A 24,310-nucleotide genomic window follows, 5' to 3' on the forward strand; every position below is an offset into this window, starting at 1 on the left:
ATATAGTAGAGGGCAGTATCGTGTAGCGATTTACACGTGTAATAAAACAAAATTATTTTTCGTTAATATATAACAAAATATTGCATATTTTAAGAGATAATAATCTTGAAATGCTTAAAAATGCGTATATATTAAAAAAACTTTTTTTTCTTTAAATAGTATTTCTAAATAATAATTTTATTATTAGAATTTCTAATAGTTCTAGTATTAGTATTTTCAATAATTCTCTAGTAATAGTATTTCTAATAATTATTTTTAAATAATTATTTTTAAATAATAATTTCTAGATAATTTCCCATGTAACACGATAAGTATTGAATAAATATGTATAGATTTTTTATCTTGTACATCTATTTTAATATTTTATACAAAAGAGTATATATATATAGTTATACATTAATCGACTTATAAAATATAATATGACAACGGTAGAATATGTATACGATTTAAAGAATAGCGCGAGACCTAAATTAAATTTTAAAGAAAACCAGAGCTATATCTCGCATATCGCTTTTATTTCGACATAAACATTTAAATCTAATTACAGATACATAGTATAGCGCGAACGATAGAAAAATAATTTGATTGTCGTATGGACGCGCGAGGGTACGCAGAAAACTTTGCGGTAAGGACTAATATTCTTTTTATAAATCTTGTGTGGATTTTTTGGAAAGATAATAAAAACAACTGCAACAGAAAAGCACAGTTTCTACAAAATTATACGACCGTGTATTAAATACTACAGTTTAGGAATATTTATTAGGAATATTTAGAAAATAATTTTCATGTCTATATATAAAGAAGAATAGAAAACGATTATATTATAATAATCGTACGATCTTGAGGTTTGTCGAAATTGTCCATATAAATTATCGCTTTAGCATAATTAACAACCATGTCTTCAGAAATTAACAAGTAGCACATTCAGAAATATCTGCACTCATCGGCATATTACAAAAAATGTACGGCACATATTCGAAGTTTTCTAATAGAAATATTCTCTTATATAGTAAAAATCGGCACCAGATGATAGACAAGATTATGACAAAGATAGAGAAGGATATATATCTATACATATTTATAAAAATAGGCCAGCTTTGGCAGGGATATTCATGACGTTGTGAGGTACGTTTACAGTTATAATAATAATTTCGTGAAGTGACAAATTATATACCTATATACTTCGATATTATCGACTTATATTATATTAATCGACTTATATTGTTAGTCTGTTTCACTTGCATGGCTTTCTTTAAGAATAAGAGATTGATACATTTTGCAAGATTGCATATTATGTGTTAAAATATAACTGAAAACTCTGGAAACCGTCCTTTGCCTTTGCATCGATACATAAATCATTGGAATCGAGTTTCCCTCTCTCAGTGCACGTTAACGTATTGTACTATACAGGTGGTTTTCCATTCGTAAGATTAATCCACTCTCAAAAAAACTATCGTATAAATGCAAAATCCCGTAAGTAAATGGAAATTTGAATTAAACTTACTTAGACCATATATCTCATATACTGTATTCAAAAATAATTGAATAATTTTCTGCAAAAATTGATTCAATTTTGATAAATATAAAGGAAAAGTAAAGGAAATGTGCTTTAACCCGGAAATAATCATCTAGTTATTTTTTGCGCAAACGCGTAATCACTTGATAGAGTGTCTTTTACACCTCAATTATACAAATCACAATTATCAATTACATATTGTTGATTGTTCTACAATTTATTAGTATTTGAGATCATTATGTATATATATATATATTTACTTAATATTTTCTTTAAAAAGTAAGAAGAAATTAAAAAAATAGACATGAATTCTCGATCAAAGAAAACTATCGTGTTGAACTTCATTTTCTCGCTGCTGGGATGTAAAAATCATCCCAGGTGACTATTTCCGGGTTAAAGGCTGGAAAAGAATTTAATATTTTTAAAAATGATTTGTTCTTAGTTAAATATAATAGTTTATAGTTCTCAAAATTTCAAAAACTATCTATGCAAACTAATAACTACCCGTTTCTCACATGGACAATCACAAATGCACATTCATTATCAGTCGACATGTACGAGCCTAGGACCACAGTAATCGAGAAAAGAAGAACGTACGCGGTAGAGAGAACATCTAAACCTGAAGTTTAAAGTGCATTTCGTTACATATATCCGCCTATACTGTAATTTCTTCTGAACGTACTCCAAACGTGAAACGTGACTCTTGATAGGAGTAGCCAGGTAGATCGATATGTGTGTAATACCATTTCACACTGCGTCTCTTCGATACGCATAACGTTATCGCTACGCAGTTGTAGATATACGCTTATCTCGAAATAATATGTCCGCTGGTGATAATTGTGACGTTTATATGTATATGTATATATTTAAGTGTTTGTCAGAGACACTTAGGTCTCTGATATGTCTTTACACATTCCTTAGGCCGCGTCTACTTGAACGCATTGTTTTCCATTAACAAGCGTGGCGAACGATAGGAATTATACGTCAAAATACGCATTTATCTTGAGAGGAAGATAAAAAGCGATATCGGATTGATATTACCGAGACCGATATTCAATAACCGAGACCGATATATATATATTACTTTATTAACGAAACATTCCAAACCACAAATTTTTATATATATGACAAGAAATCCAATAGATAAATTTTCCAATGTTTAATTATACTCAACAAGAGATTTTTAGAGTGTAGACAATCAAATCTCTGTTAAAAGGTTATACTAAAACAATTTATATATATAAACATGTAAAACATATATTACATAATTTATATTATTTACATATATAAATCTAAAACAAATATATATATAAAATTTATAAATTAAAATAGAATTTCTTTGCAGGTTGGAAGTATAGCATTTATATGGCGAATCATAATAGTAAAATGTCTCGAGAAAAATGTGTTGTCACATTTTTCAAACTCGAGACGGTGAGACAAAGTCTTATTTGCTGCTGCACTTATCCTATTGAAGGAACCAATTCTTTAGAATCCTAAAGACAATAAAGACTTTACTCTCATTTCATTATAATAAATTTAAGATAATTCTTATATATCTTTAAATATTAATAAAGTTAGTTGTTATTAATGATCGATAAATGTTAGATAAATAAAGATATCTGTTAGATAAATCAATAGAAGATGTACATGTTTTACAGGAATCAAGTAGACATTTAATATTGTTGTCTGATAGTGATATTTCTCCTATTCAAAAGCATCATAAAAACTAATTAATTACAAATAACTGCCTAATTGTACTAATAAAAACAATTATAATTAAATTATATAAAAATAACATAAAAAGTAATATAAACTTCAGTTTTTTTCTCTTTTCTTCAGTTTTCCTTTAAATATATTGAGTAGAAGAAACGTCGCACATAAAGTTGCATAGTAATGTAAAAAAGATAATTTTAAAACATTTTTCCTGAAAAAGATTTCCTAATCAATTTTTAAATTTTGGTTTCTTTATGCTAATCGAAGACTATACTAACTAAAGTTAGTGTAATAACAAACTGTAAGGAGTAAGGAATTTAGATTTGTTACATGAACAATGATATAACTTCCGTTAACGAACTCCGGTTAGCTGTTCGTATCTAGGTCATAGTCGTATTTATAATGTATATCCAGGCAGAGAATGAAAATTTTGGTAACAGCAGTAAATTAGAAGATAATACGGCGAAAGTGTGACCTTTAACATTGTTCCATCACACAACGAACAGTATTTTATTCTCTATGAGACATGTATCACGATAGGTTACAATTTATAAAGTGTTACAATTTATAAAGTGAAAGACGACCAGCGTCACGATATATCGGACGAATCCTGCGTCCAGTGAGTATTTTTTTATATATAATGAATTATATATTTTATATATATCTATATATGTGTATGTATATATACATATAATATATATGATTTATACATAATTTAGCTGAATAAGTTATCAAATATCGTACAATCGCGTAATATTGCTATCAACGACGAAAAGCGATTTTTACTTTATCTCCTCATCCCTTCAGACTTAATTGATCAATTACGATCGACTTTTACGTAGAAATTGTGGATACGTTTATAAATATTTGTTACCTCTTTTTATAAAACGCTAATACAACTATATACTTTAAGTCAAATATTATAAAGCTCATGCAAATTCGACTTAATAATTTAAGTATTCGTGTACAAATAACAGTAAACGAGACATTGTCGAATTAGACATTTAAAGATTAAGTTGGCTAGAAGTAATAGATAAAATAGTTCTTATATTGTTTACCGTTATTTAAGAGGATGCTGGAGCCGCAGGCGAACTCGATCAGCGTCGATAAAGAAGTGCTCACCGACTATATCTGTCCTTGTATAGACAAAGATATAGACAAAGATATAGACAAGGATAGCACGCTACATTGCACGCACACATACGCACGATACACATCGAAATTATACTTTTATATTACGCTTCCAAATCTTGATTTGGGGGGTTTATCGATGTTTTTATTGTTGTACAATTCAGGGGAACTTGTTTTCGCGTTCGTACCAATGGTATATCTCTTATATGAAATACATCTTGTGACGAGCTGACAGCTCGCCGCAACTCGAGACGCCATATTGGGATAAAAGTAGATAAGGAAATCTGTACTTCCGTAATTTTTTCTCGTTTTCTATATAAAATCGGAGTTCCCCTGAATCATTAATGTATGTACTGCAATTCTGGAGAAGGATTTTTAATTCTGTCAAATATTAACGACGCTACGTTTCGACAAAAAAATGCCGGTAAAACAGACGGCTCCAGCATCACCTTAAAGTCGAATTTTATTTCTCTATCTGTATTTTGTTTTTTTGCGATCCATGATATTCGACTATTAACGCGCGTGCAGATATCTCAAGAGAATTGCGTGAATACTGGTGATCGTTGACGCCATTAATTATGATACGTTTATTTGCCAAATATTTACTAAATACGAATTTCAGTATACTCGACTTGATAAACGTTCGTGCTAATTAATATTTTAAGTATATATTCTGTATGTTTTACTCGTATACACACAATATTATTACGTGAATATCTTACAAATTATTTCGCATTTATAAAACGGGATAATTTAATAACAAAATTGGGACCTGCATAACTGGTAGTTAAAAAATTCGGCTACTTAATCATACCGTCTAAATCAAACTGAATTAACATTTTTTTTCTAGAAATAAAGCAATTTTGTCGAGCATTAATAGTTTTCATCATTTCGCCAGTTCTGCGCTGTAAGCTTTGTTTTGGAATATTGAGAAATATTTAGTCAGCGGATCACGTCGTTCAAAGCCGGCTTTATTCGCGAAACGCAATTATCGGAGCACCGCGCGCGGTAAGCATCGTAGAGAGTAACGCGTGGGACCGAGCGCACGTGCGACTCATTAGGCTCTAATAAATAATCAAATCGCTGCATTGCAGACTGACGGCGCGCCAAATTTACTTGCGCCGCTATTTGTCTCGGCGCTTGTGAACGAAAGAGATTCCGTCTAAGATCGTTAATCTTAAATTCTAATTTCAAGATCGCGTGCACATACATACCATACATACACGCGCTAACACACACACACACACACACACACACACACACACACACGTGCATGTTGCATCTTGTATTTGTAATCACGATAATAATATATTGATGATCGGCACTCATTTCGTGCTTAATCCGTTCTTGCCTATCTCCTGGACTGTCGGCTGAATGAGTAAAAAGAGGAAATGATGAAGAAACATCGGAAGACGGCGAAGGTTAAACCGTTCGTGAGAACCTTTTTAATCCTTTAATCAGGTATACCCACCTGCGGCCTTTTTCCAGAGGCACGTTCTCAAGGAGTACGTTGATCGGGCATTACGGAGGTTTAGACTTTAATTTGTAATTTACTAACTCTCTCTCGGTAAACACAAACATAGACTTGTCTACTAAAAAAAGTAATATTAAATACGAGAAAAGAAATTGACTCTAATGTTATCGAATAGTCAATATTCTACCTTGTGCTTGTTTATTGCTAAAAAAATCTAATTATTTTATTATAAAAGTAAAAATATAAAATAATAATACAATATTATTCAACAATTTTCTTATTATTACATAAATATAATTTTTTTAAATATATCGGTAATTAAATAAATTCTTAGTATTAAAAAATATGATATTCCTTGATGAATGCAGTAACACAAAAATTGCTTGATATTATTAAATTTAATCTCCTCCGTGTAATGTAAAAAATGAAAAAAAGATATATAATGAACATTTTTTTATTCTTTTGCATTCATTATCTCGCTTTAATGCCTGTTTAAGAAAAAATTTATAATTAACAACACTCCGAGCCTCGCAAACGTTTTAAACGTGTGCCTTAAAAAAGATTTTTTTAATTAATAGCGTCCAGAGCGAAACCTTGCGAATATTTTAAACCGGTTCGGATTGACGCTCCGTTACCGCATGATAGAGATACATCGCGTAATGTCAGAGCTGCTACGGGAACAAAAGTCCGCGCAGGATGACGAGCGGTGAACATGGGATACGTAGGTAGTAACAACGCACTCCTTAGCGGAACGCCGGCACGCGTAATCAGTGCGCGAATCGTAAAATCGTTACGACCCTGTTAAAAAGGTCTCAGCCGCGAGCTAGCGCGACTCCGTAACATCCGCGTGGATGAGAAAAATAATGAAAATGTCATGCAAAACCCTCGCGGCGAAGCGCCGCTTAGCTTCTCGATCTTGATTACCGTCATGTTTCCGCATGGTCGGGAATTGATTCTCGAGTGTAAAAGGGATCTCTCGCGTATTTCTTCCCCGCCATCCCCTTCCCTTTCCATTAATGCAACACATTTCACAGTTTGTGCAGGTTTTCGCAGCTCTTGCTCTTGTTGTTGTTCAGGCATATCTTGTTAAGAATTTCTCTGGCAGTAATCAAGACGGTTTTGCTATTGTGCTCTTCTTTCAGTTTGCTTTTGCTACCCTGGCGTCGAAGCTTCTTTTCGCGGCTCTCTCTTAGACGGATTTGCTTCAGAACGCCGACCAGAAGCTCATCCACATTGTGCTTAAGCCCACTAGACGTTTCGATGAACTTGCACTCGCGCGACGTGGCCAAATGCTTTCCCTCTTTAACAACGATTGCAATTTCAAATTAGTCGAAATCGTACTGCACAATACTAACAAGGTCGATTTTAAAATCTTTCTTCAAGATCTAAATCTAATTGGACAAATTTAGCATTAATGCAATAAAAAACGACTTGCATTATTTTTAATTACAAATAATTTTGAGCTTAAATTTGGCGCAATTATTAAAGTATAAAAGTTATTTAATGGACACTAAACTTTTAATTTTTATTCTGTAGACAAAAAATTGTGAAAAATAGGAGAGTAAATAGAAACAGCATGAATTACATATATTATCTGCTATTTTGTTATTCGTACTATCGTTTTACCATTTGCCGAAATTATCCTGCTTCTAGCGAGATCAGACTTGTTGCCAACGACGATGACCGTATGCTCCTGAGTGTAATGTTCTTGCCACAAGTAGTTTAGTATCTCCTCAGCCACTTGGAAGCTTGTACGTGAAACGATCGAATAAACCACGATGCAGGCATGTGGCTCGTACGTCGACAAAGAGTTTTCAACCTGAAGAGTTTCCCAAAAGTTTTTCTATTTGCACTTAATCACGTACAATTATATAGATTGATATTAAATGCTTATAAATACAAGGAGAATTTCATTCGTAATTTTCTTTTATAAACTTACGAATAAAATATATTCATAATGTGTTCTCTTTTTATTTTTACATTATTTTCCTAGAGAATTTCTGATAATCAAATACTAGCTGCGTCACAAATAATAAAAATTACACGAATGTGTTCTCTTTTTCTTTGTACGTTCTTTTTCTAGAGAAGAATTACTGATAATCGAATATTAGCTGCGTCACGAATAATAAAAGTTGTCAGTTAAATTAGTCGTTCGCATGATGTAAGATAATTTGGAACACATTTGCGATTATATTGAAGAAAATGAATATAATTATAACTTTGACAATACATTCACCAGTTCTTGACAAGGAAAGAATGAAAAAGCGAGAAGATGTATGAGGCTTTAAAGTCTGACTGAGTTAAAACTTTGACCGAATAAAACTCCGTAATCGAGAAATAGTGCGATGAGTTGCAACTACAGACTTCGTAGGCAGGAGAACAAACTCGATGCTAAAGTGCTTTAAGTGTGGAAGAATTTACATAAGTTTAATAGTATTGCGATTGTTGATTACACACATAAAGCAACGACGATAAATTCTGTTCAGTGAATTGTGGGGAGGAACTTTAAAGTAATCTAAAACTCTCGCACGTCATTTATAATTCCCATAGTAGGTAACGTTTCGACAATTTAATTAGCTATTAAAAACTATCTTCGAATGTTCTTCTCAATATTGCTACTTACAATATTCGTATCGTGCGTATTCTTTGCAAAAACAGCAAATTGTGCGGATACAAGTAACTTAGCAAATTTTATAAATGCGATATTAAGTTACAATTCTCGTCGACTGCTTCTACGGCTTGGTACACGAAATTCGCATTATCGCACGCTGAGCAGACCTAGTCAAGTAGTTCAACAAATCCCGTGAGTGCCGAGTGGTTCAGATTTCAGATTAAGAAAGTCGATTTAACGTAAACTGGATGTCGAAGGATCTTTCAAAATGGATTTTACTCACTTCTATGACTGCAAACTTCGCGATAAAGCTAATCCCGTTTAAAACTGAATATTGATACGTATTTATAGACGTGCGCTTATAGTTAGCTTTATAGAAGTATATTTATTGATAGCATTATGATGTAAAAAAAATAGCAATATAATAAAAATATAATTATTAACAACAAATTTCTTTAAAAAAGTTTTAACAACTTGATATAACGCTATTATATAAAGGGAACGATGATTCTTCAACATCATTTTAATCACTTAATATATGTATATATTGTACATGGAAATTATAACAACTCATGAATAGAAACATAATTTTTTGGGAAGTTTTATCTCACGTATACTTTGAATGTAAATTATCCAAGTTCGTTATTAATTTCATATTCAATTGCGTGGGTCATCAACAGATCAGAAATTAACAACACTAAATTGCTCTTTGAAAGCAATTAGCGAGCACTTCTTTTGTCTCAAATTGCTTGCAATTTCTTCTATGAGTTTCTTTGAATAAAGTACAGGACTGTAGCATATTTTATATTATTCTCCATCCTTTCCGTTTTTCTGAATTCTTCGTGATAGCTTCCAGCGATATTTAGACTCATTGTAATTATCGGGTAACAATTACATTGTCGCGATAATACAAGGAATAATTAAAATATCCTGTCGCGAACAGCAAAATAGCTTTCACCAATGTACATAATTATAGCAGCTTTGATTTGCACACATATGAGTATGATAATGACGCAGAGATATTACGTATCTAATCCTAAATTTAATTGTGATATAAAGGAATAATATTGAAATTATATTATAACGAAAATTATTTTAAAAATCTGTATGTGATAAATTTCAAGTTTGAGACTAAAACCAAGAAAAGGAATCTAAAACAAAAATTACTTTGCAATTATATTTTTCCACGTACATACATACTTAATTTAATATTGTCAGTTTATATATAAAATAGTGCACAAATAAAATTGATAATTAAAAAAAAAAGAAATGGATAAAAAGGATGGAAATGCAAATAATAAAACATGCTCAAAATTAGCATTTACATGATGAAAATCTTCAAATGTCTTTCTACATTCGCATTTATAAACAAATTTATCATGTCAGACGAACTATACAACTTACCGATCCGATAAAAATATTTTATGTTACACGAAGGGAATGTCTAAAATAGCCATTAAACTATTAAGACCATAGATATAGTTTAATATACCGGTAACCAATGTTTATTCAAAATTAAAATTGTGAGAAATACAATGGCGTATAAGATCCTTATAAGCTGCATAAAGCTCGCTAAATTCATGTATTATGCGTGCATCTCAGGTCCTGCACTTTATTACATAACTTAATTACGTAACTTTATTACGTAACTTAATTTAATAAATTCATATATAACATAATCACTAATCATTATTGTCTGTACAATATTCCAGGAAATTCAATACTTACGCTCATTTCCACATGTGGATGGTCAATGAAGATCATTTCTGATTCCTCGCTATCTAACAAAATGGAAACGGTTTTCTCGCCGAACTCGTCGTCTGCAATACAAAGGCGAAAGTCTGTGCTAAATGTTGTTGAATATTGTTAAACTCGTAAGTATTTACGGCCTGTAAATACTCCATCCATAAACATTACACACTCACTCTCAATCTTTGAGCATGTGCATAAATATGTATTTAAGAGTACATTATTATTCATCATACGGTAATACATGCTTGTTTTGTAATGCAAATACTCGTGAGTTAATGTTAAGCTAATTCGATATCTCTGAATTAGATATGCTTCATTAATCAATAATAGTAATTAATATTGATGTTCAAATACTTTTCTTATTCAGTTAAAATTATCTGATTACTTTAAAAAAATTACTTTTTATTCATCAAATCTTATCTAATTTTTCAATATATTGTAAGGTTACAACACACAGTCTCGTTTTCGATATAAAAATTTTCTAAAATAATTACCTAACTACAAATATTCAAAAAGGAAAAAGAGAACGTACATCACATATCTATGCACAGAGAGCATGATGCAATTGAATATAAACTTGAACTAGCAAGCTAAATTTTAAGGAGAAATGTTAAGTTAACTCAGTGGCTAATGCAATGTACAAACTCTGTAATTTGTCGTGCACAAGTTTGGACATTAGTAACGATATCAAACTATGGTCTTACATTTACAAATGCGCGCGTTCGTCACTTCTGAGAGATCTAAAAATTATTCGCGTAATCCGAAACATAATAGACTCTTGTATCAATCAAGCAGCATTAACGTATCGAGTATTTCGAAATACTTGCACATCCCTGAATAATTAAAAACTCATTTGTTGATCAAACGCGATATATGAAAAAATATATCCTCTTTAAAATAATCAATCAAAAAAAATATTGCTAATATATAACCCAAAATTAATATATTACAACATTAAAAAATTTTGTATAAGAAATATGATTAAGACATATTAAAGTTGTATTTTAGAATTTGTTACCAACTTCTATCTGTAATATATAAAATAATTTTCAATAATAGGTGTCTATTTCGCAAAACACAAGTCAAAACTATGTGAAAAAAATTAATAAATATTTCCGTCCATAAATAGAAATGATTTTTGAGCGGCTGATGCGCTTTTTATTTACGTGACCTTAATTTATAAATAAATTAAAAACTATGGCACATGCGGAATGATAAAAAATAACAGAACAGCTATGTGTATGAACGGGTTGCAAAATAAATAAATGTTAAAAACCAGTGTTCTGTGACGCCGCAATAAAAACGCTATGAAAAAATTCGCTGTTGCAGTTTCACAAGAATATTCTGATTCATTGATTTTTAGTTTGCTAAAAACCGAATTAAAAACTTCGCGCGATATATTATAACGCTTGCATTTGTTTTTTACATTAACCTTTAGAGGCCGGGGGTGGTCGAAATATCGACCACCCAAAAAACACAAGCTATTTGATGTTTTCAGGCAAAATTTGTGTGTTGAATAAGGGAAAAATAGTTAAAAAAAAAAAAAAAAGTCTTCAAGTCCTTTTCCCGGCCTCTAAAGGTTAAAGTCCTTTCATTGGGATGTTCGTCGTATAATCATAAAAGTCAGATCCTGACAAATTTTTGGCCATTTTGGTATATAGTATACATACGTTAGTATATTCTGTTTTCCCCTTTATAACATCCTCTTTACCTCGAGAAAGTATATCCATCACTGCCTGTCATTTTTTCTTCCCTTTTTCCCTTCCAAGTGGCATTGTGAATTGAATTCATTTATGACAGAATATTTGAGGTATTTCGAGCGTAGAATAGAAGATAGATGAACATAAGAGAGAAAACGCTGTTTGGTAGAAGAGGTTGTGTAAATTTACTTTAGACGAAATAGTGAATGCAATAGTGAATGCAACTGAATACGCGATTTCTGCTAAGTAAACGTTGAATTAAAGATAAAGCTAATTTTTCATCTTGGAAAAAATGTTTTCTGATAAATTAAAGATAAGGATTAATCTATCTTCTTTTAATTACAACAATTTTTTTAGTATTTAGTATTTTAAAATAAATTGTAAAGAAGTAGACATTAAATCTGATGTTTTTGTTAAAAGTTTCAAACATAAGAGAAAAGCAGAAGTCTATTATACATATACCAGAATATTTCAAAACATGCGGACATAATTTCAGGGATAAATTGGGGAATAAAAATATCTCATTTGTCCTATTTAAATTTGTTTCCGAGCTACAGGCAGTTTTGTATTTCGATAAGTCTCGTTTCAAACTAAGTTAACGTAACATTGAAATATTTACAAACAGTTACTAAGGTTAGTAAGATCATATACGAGATATTGATAATAAACAGCTGAATGAAATACTCTACCTCAGCTTATAACGAGATTTATTGAAATACAAAACTGTAACGTTTATACGAAATTTATTATTTTTGTGCCCCCAATTCAAGCTTGAAATTACGCTTACATGTTTTGAAATATCTTGTATATACATATCTTATATGTTGTATGTATAATATATTATATATTGTTAAAATTGAATTAAAGAAACATTCATTTTTAACAAATTAGCTCTAAATAAAGTAGAAAAATATATAAATACATAAATTAAATAATTTACGAAGAAAACTCAACAGTGATTTGTATATAACGTAGGATTCTTAAGTAATGTATATCACGGTGGTGTGAGAAAAGGTTGGATACGAAAAGAATATATCCTCACAAACCGAGTCGCAAACTTTCCTCTCGGTACATCGCATGCTGTACGTTTTTGCACGTGGCGTTCGTGCACGTGTGTGACCGTCTGCGATCACATAAAAGAACAAATATATGTACTCGGGTAGCGCGCTTGTAAAACCCTGGCTCGTGCTCGAAACGATTGCAGGAAGCATTGCAACGTGCGCCGCGCCGGCCGCAATTGCGCGGAGATACAGAATCGTCCTCTTCATGAAGTGCACCTACGTTTCAAAGCCGCGTGACCGGCAAAAATGTAAAACGAATAAAATGGATTTTTCTCCCCACATACGTACATTCCGTTTTATTATTAATTCTCCTTTAGAAAAATAGGCGTATATCTGCACTTTACGAAATTCACGAGCGAGAATCGTTGGTTACGCCATATGCCTTTGTGTGAACGCGTAACTTTTAATTAAAAGTTAATTAATTAATTCAGAGAAATTTAATTAAATCGCAAGTCTCATTTGATCGCTAATATTATCGCGCAACAAAGTCTCTGCATACAAAGAGCATAAATACGGATCGGTGAACATCAAGAGAAAATAGGATCTATCAAGTGACATTATTATCGGCGAAAAGTGGAACTTCTGAATAAATTTTCTTTAGAAAAAAAAATATATATACAGAGTGCTTCTACATTCCCTGCCCAATTTTCCTCAGTAACTAGTAAAAAAAATTAAAAAGGAAGGAATCAACTAAAGAAAAGAAAGCAAAAAATTAGAAGACTAGCAAAAGACAAGAGAAAAAAGAAGAACCCTTTAAAATTATTCCAATGCGTAGCCGTACTTCTGTGACACACTGCGTATGGAATTATGACAAGTGTCGTAATGTAGAATTCCATACCAAAGATGTGGAATAATCTATCCTTTTAATGGAAACTAATCTTAGTTCCCACACGTTTTGTTAAAGGATATGTCGCGGCATTGTTGGTCGTGCGAGGGTGCACAGACTTACCTAGACTAGCGTCGTACGTGTTGATATACTCGCTCGTCATGAATTGCGAGACCAAAGCGGTCTTTCCCACTCCGGAATCTCCCAGCAAGACAACCCTGTACTTTGAAATACTTTCCTCGCCGTCGCTCTCGCTGCTAGCGCCTTGCCCGCTGCAGCAAGAACCTTCAAATGGCGATCTCTCGCCCGACACGTTGCTGTTTCTGCAAGCAGAAAGAACAAAGTATTGAAAATTGCGATATATTTAATACTGATATAGAAAAGTTGTGAGTGTGGAAAATATTAAAAATTGCAGAAAATATTGCTCTCGTAATTAATATTTATTTGCATTTAATATACGAAAAATTCATTCATATTCTATATCGTAAATATTCATAAATTGCAATGCTATTAATTTTGTCACTTGAAACTCTGTTCATCAATAAACAATTTTTTGAGAAATATAGTGCTTATATAGCCATTCCGGCAATCTTTCATCCCCTCAACATATACTACTTGTCATGTTATTTAAATTAATGCAAAATTATTTTCCTGTTGCCTGTTTTTGTATTTTGTCGAGAACATGTAAAATGCATGCTCGTATTTTTATATCTTTATTACATATCTTTCCCCCCCCCCTTTACGTCTTATATAAATTTATCAGCAAAATTTTTTGCAAATTTATAATTGCATGTATTCTTTTGTGTGTATACGTAAATATGTTAAATAATAATTAAAACTAGTATAAAACCAATTTTTCATTTGTGATAATTTTGTGATAATCGTTGCCAGAGATGTTTCCTTTCAACTTTCTCAGAATATTTATACACGTCTCTACGTGTATTCATTAATGTTTGTTACAACACGAACATATACGGTCATGCAAATTGCAGTTGTAGATCGTATCCATCTGTCATAAGAATACTCGATTAAATATCGCGATTTTATATATAAATTACAGAGGAAAGAATAAATTCCTTTTCCGAAAATTTTAAGGATCATCATGTTATTCTTTATATCCATTCTCCGGGAGTCTTCAAGGTTCTTGGAGCTCCGGCAAAATTGCATTTGCCTCGACGACAGCTTCAGACGACGGAAGCGTACCATGATGATGACAGAACCTCATCTAATCAACAACGTGGGACAGGAGCTGCCGCAACAATCTTATTTCTGAAAGACGTTATGTCTTTTTCAAAACTGACTTGAAGACATACAAAAATTTCTCGCGACTCTTATCTTCAAAATTGTGATTACATTGAAATAACAAGGTGAGAAATATTGGATATATAATATATATACCTACAGAATATACAGAGTATCTCAAAATTCGCGGATAATTAGAATGGGTTAAACTGAATCGAAGAGGCCTGTATTATTTTGCGATTTTTGCAATAATTAATGAGATAATAAAAATCAGTGAATTAGCGTGCATCTGTGTGATTTGACGAAAAGACACAGCATCACACGACAATTACGGTTGCTATTCGCGCGAGGCGAATGAGGCATTGGGAGGAGAGTACGTCTAGCAATCACAAGTAATGCGTAACAGGCTGTTTCTTGTCGCTGAATCGCGCGAATACACGCTTATTCGCGAATCTTTATTAATTATTATTTCATTAATTATTGCAAAAATTATTTTAAAATTTTTTGATTTAGTTTAATTGTCTAGGAGAGATAATCCGCGAATTATGAGACACCTTGTATATAAAACGTATTGGCTTTCGTTATTAGACGCCGTAATATAATACGTTTGGCATAACGTCGGTTTGACCATGCAGTCGTACGATAAATACAGTTGGCGTAAGCCATCGACGTGCGTTATTGCGTTTACGTACACAGGATGCATGTAACGTCATTGTGCGAACAATACCTCAACTTCGAGTGAGCTACCGGGTTTTGGCACGCTGTAATAATTATCGCGTTTCACCCGCCTGCCCGTGTACAATATCAATCCGCTGGATTTCGACGTCCTATAATGGTCGACAAGCTGAACCAGCTTAACTTTGATAAGTTTGCAGATTACGAATGTCAACCATAATACTCGTACAGTAATGATACACAGTTGTTTGAATCAGACTAAAATTTTAACGCGGCATTGTGTGTGCCTGTACGTGTAGAAAATTGAATATATTTAATATATAATCGCGATACACTGCGATATACTTTATAACTGTGTATCGCTTATCGATTATGCAATCACTGTCATTAATCACCATTACTCCACATAGCAGAGTAAAACGGAATGTAGAAAACCGTGGGCTTGGTTATCGTTAAATCGCTTGCTCGTTAACGTTGCGCACATGTGTATTCCGTTCTGCACGATAGCTACCGTTACGTTTAAAATCAGACAAAGGTACAAAAATAAAGCGGAGCAAATGTATCAGAGTTTCCACGCTGGACTATTTTCGTTAGTATTGTACGTATGCGCTTGTCTATAAAGAAAGTACAAAAATAGAATCAAATATGTTAGTTATCGTTAGAAAGACTCTTGCTAGCGATATCTTGCCCTTCGTTAAATCATTTATTTGAAGACTCGCAGAAATGTATCCTTTGTTAGATTCAACTAACAATAAGATGAGTAATATTGACAAGCAAATAGACAATCATTGTTTATTACGTTCTTAGAATCTGATATGTACAATTGTGTATTTTTACTGTACGTTATATATTTTCGAAAATATATTTGAGTAAAAATTCTACACAAGTATTGAAGTATTTGCAAATATTTGCTTAATTAATTGCTGTGCAACACTCGACATATACATTTACATCGAAATTGCATCTTGCTGCGATACATATCTATATAGTAATAAACGTGCATACCTTTGAAATTACTGGGTTTCTCTGCAATACGCAAAACATCGTGAACAATGTGATCAATTCAATTACTCTCTGTGAGCAATAATAAAAAAATTCCGTTTTTTTATACAAGATATATGTAACAAAATATAGATATTTCAAGTTTGATCGATGCAACAAATGAAAATACTTTTAATGAATTTTTTCAAAGTGAAAGATTATATTCTACTTGCAAATATGATGTAAAAATAACAAATCTCGAGATTTGTGCGAATGATTTCCAAGAAGATGTGTTCCCCGCTTTATTTTCTGCAATATCCAATTACGCAATTTACATATGTAGACAGATCGAAAGATATCCACCACATCTTCAGAAGCTAACGAGACAAGCTCCCTACGTCCTTTTTATTCGTCACAGATTATACAGTTATTCCGAGCAAATGGATATTGTGTAATATCTCAAAGTCGCCCTCTCTTATCGTGATTCTCTCTAATGATCCTACCATAGGATCATATGACACGCTATTTGTAAAGAAATATCACGAAATCTTCAAGATAAAATATACTTAATATAAATAGATATAATCACGAATTAAAGTTAAGCTTTAAAATTAAAATAAATTTTTGTTGCATAATTTCAAAATCGTCTGCTTTAAATATTCATTATTCGCTTCATGTTGTTGCTTCATTCTTTTCACGGACGGAATAAAACTTCCCCTGAATGAATCGTAGATTATGTCGAAAGACAATCCGTTTCAGTAATAAAAAGAATAATGTTAAAAAGGAAATGTTTAAATGTTATTTCAGCGAAATGTGAAAACAATCGTCTTTCTAGACATCTTTACTTCAATGCATCCTCCAATATCTTTGCAATATATCTTTTCAAGGGCACAGCTGACACTCTATCTCTTTGTAACAAATTAATTAAGGAAGAAAATGTAATTCCTCGGAAATTGATATATTAAAACGCTGGAATTAGAATAAATCCTACTTTCGCAATAACGTTTTGAAAATTGCTTTGTAATTTATTATTTATTCTTTGTGAAGGATAAAATAACGTGTCTCTTGTTATAAAAGAGAGTTTCGCAAATTTAACAAAGAACGATATATATTTCAATTATTCGCAAATTCACATTAAATCAAAGTCTAATATCGCTTCGGCGAAACATGAAAGCGATGCTTTTCCCGACATTTTTACAATACATTCCCATCGTGGCATTAACGAAGATCGTGACTCGATCCCACGGAAAAACTTGGAATATCTAATAACGTCAAGAATAATGATACACGAAAGTTTGGATAATTGACGGAAATCAAATCTCGCAGGCAGCATGTCGACGGGATCGTTTACCACAGCTGCGGCATCAACATTTCCTACAATTATATTTTAAAACCACCGAGTATGCTAAATATCCTCAATTCCCTTGTCATGGGACAAATGAAAACAAAATCAATCAAAAGGAAAAATTAAACTTTTGTCTTGCAGATATGCTTCGTTACTCTGTCGCTGTAATTTTTGAATATATGCGCATATTGCGAAGAAAAAAAATGTTACGTTATCAGATTATAATGTAAACGCCACGAGATAAAATTTAATATTGTGTTACTGGTTATTAGTTTTTTTAAATAAATTATAAAATATACTTAAATACAGAAATCGTTCTAGATTGAATGAAGTATTTTTAAATGCGAATAAATAAAAGCAAGATGCATTCATAATTAATTATACGACCGGGTTACATGAATATTTACTCTTAATTCCAATACAATCAGAAGTAACGATTTCATCACGCACGAGACGACCGTAAAATAAAATCTACCATGATTTCCCGAGTGTATTTCATTTCGATGAATCCATTTCGCTACGCGAAACAACGAATAGTTACAATGGCGATTGTCTCCTGGACTCCGACGCAAAACAAAAGAATTCATTTTTCTATTAGCGAAGCCACCAAACAAAAATGTCAGATTTATCGAGTGACGCTGAAAGTAAGTAAAAATGATTGAAATTCTCAAATTAAATTCGACCGGCCTTGAAATTCAATTAAAGATCATTGAGTGAGACGTCCATTTCGCCTACAAAATAAGTTGATGCGAATTTTTTGTTCACGCTGATTTCTATCGAATACTATTCTGACACAGAATACAAATTTACACGGTATTTAATTGTTTCAGTTGTGATTTATGCTTTCAATTAGTAGGATTATCGAACTTTATTTTTCACGTTATAATAGAAATAATATTTGGATATTGGAATGCGTAATACAATAAAAAGCCAGAAATTAAGCTCTTCAAAATAAATTTAAATAAAACCTATTAGGAATGAAGTTTGTGAGCGCATTCTAAACTTCGTTAAAATTTTCTATTAATTCTGAAATAATTGCTTTCTGCAGAATTCGCTACATGTTGTTACAATCATAGATCGCGTACATACAAATCTGAACAACATTCGAGCAATAATTTATCATTGGTGGCGAAACTTAATGCTGTAACTAAAGGGGCACGCGATTTAGTATATAACGGCATTTCCCAGCTAAGCTCGCTGTTCCGTAACAATGGTATGATCTAAAAAGGTTATTACTATGGAACCCCCTGGGCCTAATGGGTCATACGATCGCTAACGTCCGTGACCCGAAAGGGGCCGTGCGGTTGTCGAAATCCACGGTCTCGGAAGGTTACGGGTCGTTCCACGTCAAAAAGCAAGCACGAGCCGAACTTTCATGTCACGAACGACTTGTGTATCGAAAATACACGCACGGGACAAAAGCTGCGAATTTTTTTCGGCACGGCGTTGGACAAAATGTAACGGCAAAAGCTTTTCAAAATATCAAACGATAGATCCATTTTTTTTTTTATCAAACGGTCTTCGAGTTCTTCCGCCCGACGACGACGCAAAGTGCATGATACGTGATTCACGCGCGATAACAAATTATTTTAAAAATTTTATTCTCACGGACATAGTCGAGCGCATGTTACACGTTCAACAAAAATAATAAGGCATTTACGGGAACGCGTTATGCGTAATTCAAGATGTAGATGGTAAAGAACATTGTTTCAACGTTTCCATTTTCTCTGGCGAAAAAAAGAGGAGCGTACCTTTGAGAATTCCATCATAACGCGGAAATGTTCATGCTCGGATTACAAATTGATTGTGCGCTCTCTACGCGTGTCGGATTAACTTCTTTTGATACATTATCCTTAATACGAACCAACTGTGAAAAATTTCTGCTCATTGTTGTTTTGTGTAATACTATTAATTTTCATCTGTCTAAGGAACAAAGAAATGCGTAATGACATATTATTAAGTAAGTAGGAAGTAATTAATTATGTAAAAGATCCTCGCCGTTTGATATACGTCCTTAAAACAACCAGCGCCGTATTATCGGGCTGTTTTCTCATTCAAGAAACGAGTATGGCTTTCAGTAGTTGCCGTAGGCGTCAAATTAATTATGACTTCTATTAACGGCATTGGCCGCGCTCTCGATGCACTCCATGCACTACATAACCTTTGACCCGCGGCTTGCATTAAGAGTTTTCGAGTATAAACCCGTATTTCACCCAAGAACAATTTGCCGTGGTAGCTGCTATGGTTGGCACTCATGTAGAAGATATGTGTGCTGGAACATGTTGAGAGAGAGAAAGAGAGAGAGAAAGAGAGAGAGAGAGAGAGAGAGAGAGAGAGAGAGAGAGAGGAGAGGAGGAGGAGGGAGGGAGGGAGGGAGGGAGGGAGGGAGGGAGGGAGGGAGGGAGGGAGGGAGGGAGAGAAAGAGAAAGAGAACGAAGGAAAAGAAGAAAAGAAGCACAAATATTTACCTCCGTCTATTTGGAGAGGCGTGGAATCGCATCGGCAAGAACGGAAAATCTGTGCGATAATTTAAGCTTAGAATGGAACGGAAGGAGCAGTTGCTAAAAAAAAATTTCTTAAATTTCATTAATTCTGGTTATAGAAAAATCCTATTTACGTAAATAAATTTTATCTGGAGTATTTCACAAGATTTTTAAATTTGATAAAAAAATTTTTCTGACAAATTGATTGTTAAAGTAACTAAGTTCTCAGATAATCAGGATTTTAGCTTTATTTTCTCAATTAAAAAAAAATTAACTTAATTAAAAGCTGAATTATATAAAATTTTGAATCTTTTATTGGAGACAGATCTTTTGTACCATGGTATCTTTTTGATAAAAAAGTATGTTCGAGATAAAGATATAAACTGCAAATATTCGTAAAATAAATATGTAAATAAATTATTCGGCTTGCATTTAAAAAAATATACTTCAAACATATTTGTACATAAATTATTGCGGAATAGTTAAGTTTGAATTATTAAATTTCCTTTTTTATTCAGCTAAAGTTATAAAGTTCTTTGAAAAAATATAAAAAGGAATTCAAACCTGGCATTCAAACAAAGGATTGATGAACGATTTCGACACGAAAGGCAGGTTAATAATAAACGATTTGAACGAGTAGAAGAATTTTCCGTGGAAGCGACTATAATAAAAATGTCTTTTAACGCTTTTTCAGTTAAAAATATTTCTCTTTCCGCTTGCACATTTCGCACATACGTATACAACGAGCAAGCCAGCCGTTGCAATAAAGCAGAGCTTACAACGAGCACCAACAATGTCGTAACTATTTTGAGAGGCGCACTAGCGATGTTACTCGCCTCGTTGTGAAGTTGGTGATGTTCACGAATCAAAAAGATTGTATAAAATAATATAAGACAAAGTGGTAACAAAGAGCGAATTAAAATATCTTTAATTATCTTTGCGCACCAAAAAAGTTACAAAATATCGATGTGCTTTTCTTGAAAAATTTTGTCTCAAGCTACAACAGAATAACGGAAATATTGAAATTAGTAAATATGGAAATTAGAAAACAGCGTCTGGAGGATGTTACAGAATTTCTGACCTTTAATAATACAGTCCTTGAAAAAAAATGAGGTTTGTCTTTCCTTAGAAACAATTTTAAGAATACATTAGCTGAGAGTTTATATTACAACTTTTCAATATTAATTAAATTTTTTTTATAATACAAATAAGTCTGTATTTATCTATTTACAGTGCTAAATTGTAAGATAACACATTACTATGGCGAGATAAGTCAAACAATTTATCATAGTGTCACTTGCAAATTTCGAGAGAAAATTCACAGTTAAATCTTCACGCGTCAAAAAATAATGGCTTGAATAATTATATTTGTCGACATTAGCCAACCACGGACGACCTCGAAACTCGTCGTCTGCGTCGTAGTGTTCTTTTGGACGAAATCCACAACGGATTCACTAAGTTAGAATCTCAGGATCTATCTGAGTCATCAATGACAATCGTCAGACGTGATGAGAAAATCAACGAGAAACGCGACGCTGAGTCATTCTTTCTTGGGAAAGAAGAAGGCTGATTATTGAATCTTAAATGGATGATGACTATTATTTCAGGAAGCCGTCTCAGAGCTCAATAAAAACTCTCATAATTCGTTAGAAATAGAAAATTGGTAATAGAAATAATTATTGGGCAAATATCCAAGTTTTCCCGAACAAGAAAAAAAGAAGACGCGAGTCCGACTATTGATTCACCGGTGCCGAGGAAGCTGCGAACACACGGTATGAATCAGTCTCTGGTTTGAGAAACGATTCTCACTCTCATTCGATAAAACGACGATTTCGCGCGAACAATAAGATTTCGTTCGAAAAAATTCAGTTATCGCCAAACGAACTATTCTTTAAGATAATGTTAAAAATTATTCTGCTTCTTCAAAAAGTCAAGTTTACCACAAAATGATAAAAACTTCGCAAAGTGTAAATTTATCATAATCGTATATTTCTCTTTTGCGGATTAAAAATTAAAAAAGAAACTCTCTTTGTTAGAAACTGAACTTGACACTTTTCCTCGAGACATAATAATGCGTCGTTTTTGCAAAAAGAAAGACTTTCTTGAATGAAACATCATTCGCCGAGAACTTGGAGCGAACTTCGTCGAGAGTGTTTATAAGTCCGTCGAAATATGCGACAGGTATTTTCTTCGCAGCCGATAAAAGCACGCGGATAAAACTGTGAAGAAGAAAAGCAGCTTGTCATCGTCTCGGTGATGTTTATAGATAATTTTTCGGAAAACCACTCGTTGCGCGATATCTGCATGCCGTTAAATTTTAAGCGCACCGAAACCGCCACCGTGTGAATAGAACATCTCACGGCTGCGAAAGCATTAGATCCGCAAACTCCGCGGGCGCAGTTTAATTCCCGTGGATTTGCCACAGTAATGGCCGTTTAGCACGCTGCCTTCCATTCTGTCGACCGACGACGCCGTAACATTTCGCCATTATTCAATGCAGCAGCATGGCTTATCCGCGAGCTTTCCTTTCGCGAAAAGCGTAACAACGCAGCGGCAAGTGTGCGTTTGTTTATCGAAGTAATTCTTGCATACATCATATATGTTATAGTAGCATTTCTAGTCTTTTATTTGAAAAAATATATTAAAATCTGTTATAGAAGAAGAATAGAAATCTATTAGGAACGTTAAAGTTTAGAACTTTTCAACTTTTGTTGCAAAATTAACGCAAATAAGGCAAATTAATTAATTTTATTTAAAAACGTGTCTCTTTAAATTGTTTTAAACACATACAAAATTTATATTATAAATATGACAATTATAAAAACGTGATTAAAAATTATTAGATAGTACTAAATTATCGCTGCTAAATACAAAATGATCCATCTCTCTTACACACACACACACACACACACACACACACACACACACACACACACACACACACACACATTAGAGAATATCTATTGTTTAATGTTTAATAATTTCCTAAGATAACAATAATTTACGTACTTCAATAAATATTAGAGAGAAAAATACGAGGTCATTTGCGTAATATTCAACCCCGAGCTTGATCCCAATTTCGACGAGAATTTCCTACGACGCAACACGTCGGCCTTCTATAAAAATCTACCCAATTTCTTCTGTGAGAGTTCCTATTATGGGACAAGCGTAACCTTTCTCATATTCCTTATTTATTGGTTGATTACTTTTACACAAAATGTTCCCCACGATATTTCCGTAACAATACAACGACTCCTAGCAACAGGACGGGGACTGTGTATTGACGATTTCACGAGGGAGCAAGCAAATCCTGGGCCGTACAAAAATAGACTGAGGTTTGTTGGCTTCAAATTGCAGTATTAAACAGCTGAATTTAGGAATTCTCCGTTTCTGATGATATCTGGCTGACAATATATTGTTGCTACAACACATTATCTATCTTTTTCTTATTTTTGACATATAAAATATTATTTATATTATATTATCAAGATACACTATTATCGTAAAAGTATTTCAAGTGCTATGCGTATAAATTTTCATAAAAAGATTCGAGAATTTATATTAATCTAACAAAAGATGTTATAAAATAATTTTTTTGAAAGCTTTTTATGCTGTATAAAAATCCTCTAGAATTATCCTATACAAGTTACTGTACCCATATCATGAAATGTGAAATATTTTATTATTCATTAATTATCGTGTATATTGTATAAAATTTATTATCATTCAAAAACCCGTTTTAATGTTTTACTGGAAAACTGTTCATTTATTTGTTTTATTCGACGATTACGTTAATTATA

General features: G+C 32.7%; 1 protein-coding gene across 4 annotated transcripts in view; it reads right to left on the reverse strand.

Moving 5' to 3' along the window:
- Positions 1–331: 331 nt before the first annotated feature.
- The window catches only part of LOC139775094 (uncharacterized), a 46,706-nt gene continuing 22,727 nt past the window's right edge, over positions 332–24,310 (reverse strand). For 3 of the 4 annotated variants that reach the window (XM_071710821.1, XM_071710823.1, XM_071710822.1), the window contains exons 5-8: positions 13,908–14,107; positions 10,174–10,286; positions 7,461–7,653; positions 332–7,134 (exon numbers count right to left, since the gene is read on the reverse strand). In XM_071710821.1, the coding sequence (XP_071566922.1) occupies positions 6,863–7,134; positions 7,461–7,653; positions 10,174–10,286; positions 13,908–14,107 (778 nt within the window). In that variant the 3' untranslated portion in view covers positions 332–6,862. The remainder of the gene's footprint in view (positions 7,135–7,460; positions 7,654–10,173; positions 10,287–13,907; positions 14,108–24,310) is intronic. The other variant, XM_071710824.1, reaches the window with a different exon arrangement.

This window comes from Temnothorax nylanderi, unplaced genomic scaffold, assembly GCF_030848795.1.
Source record: "Temnothorax nylanderi isolate EJ_2023f unplaced genomic scaffold, tnyl_v1.0 TNYL_tig0092_pilon, whole genome shotgun sequence".
NCBI classification, from domain to species: Eukaryota; Metazoa; Arthropoda; class Insecta; order Hymenoptera; family Formicidae; genus Temnothorax; species Temnothorax nylanderi.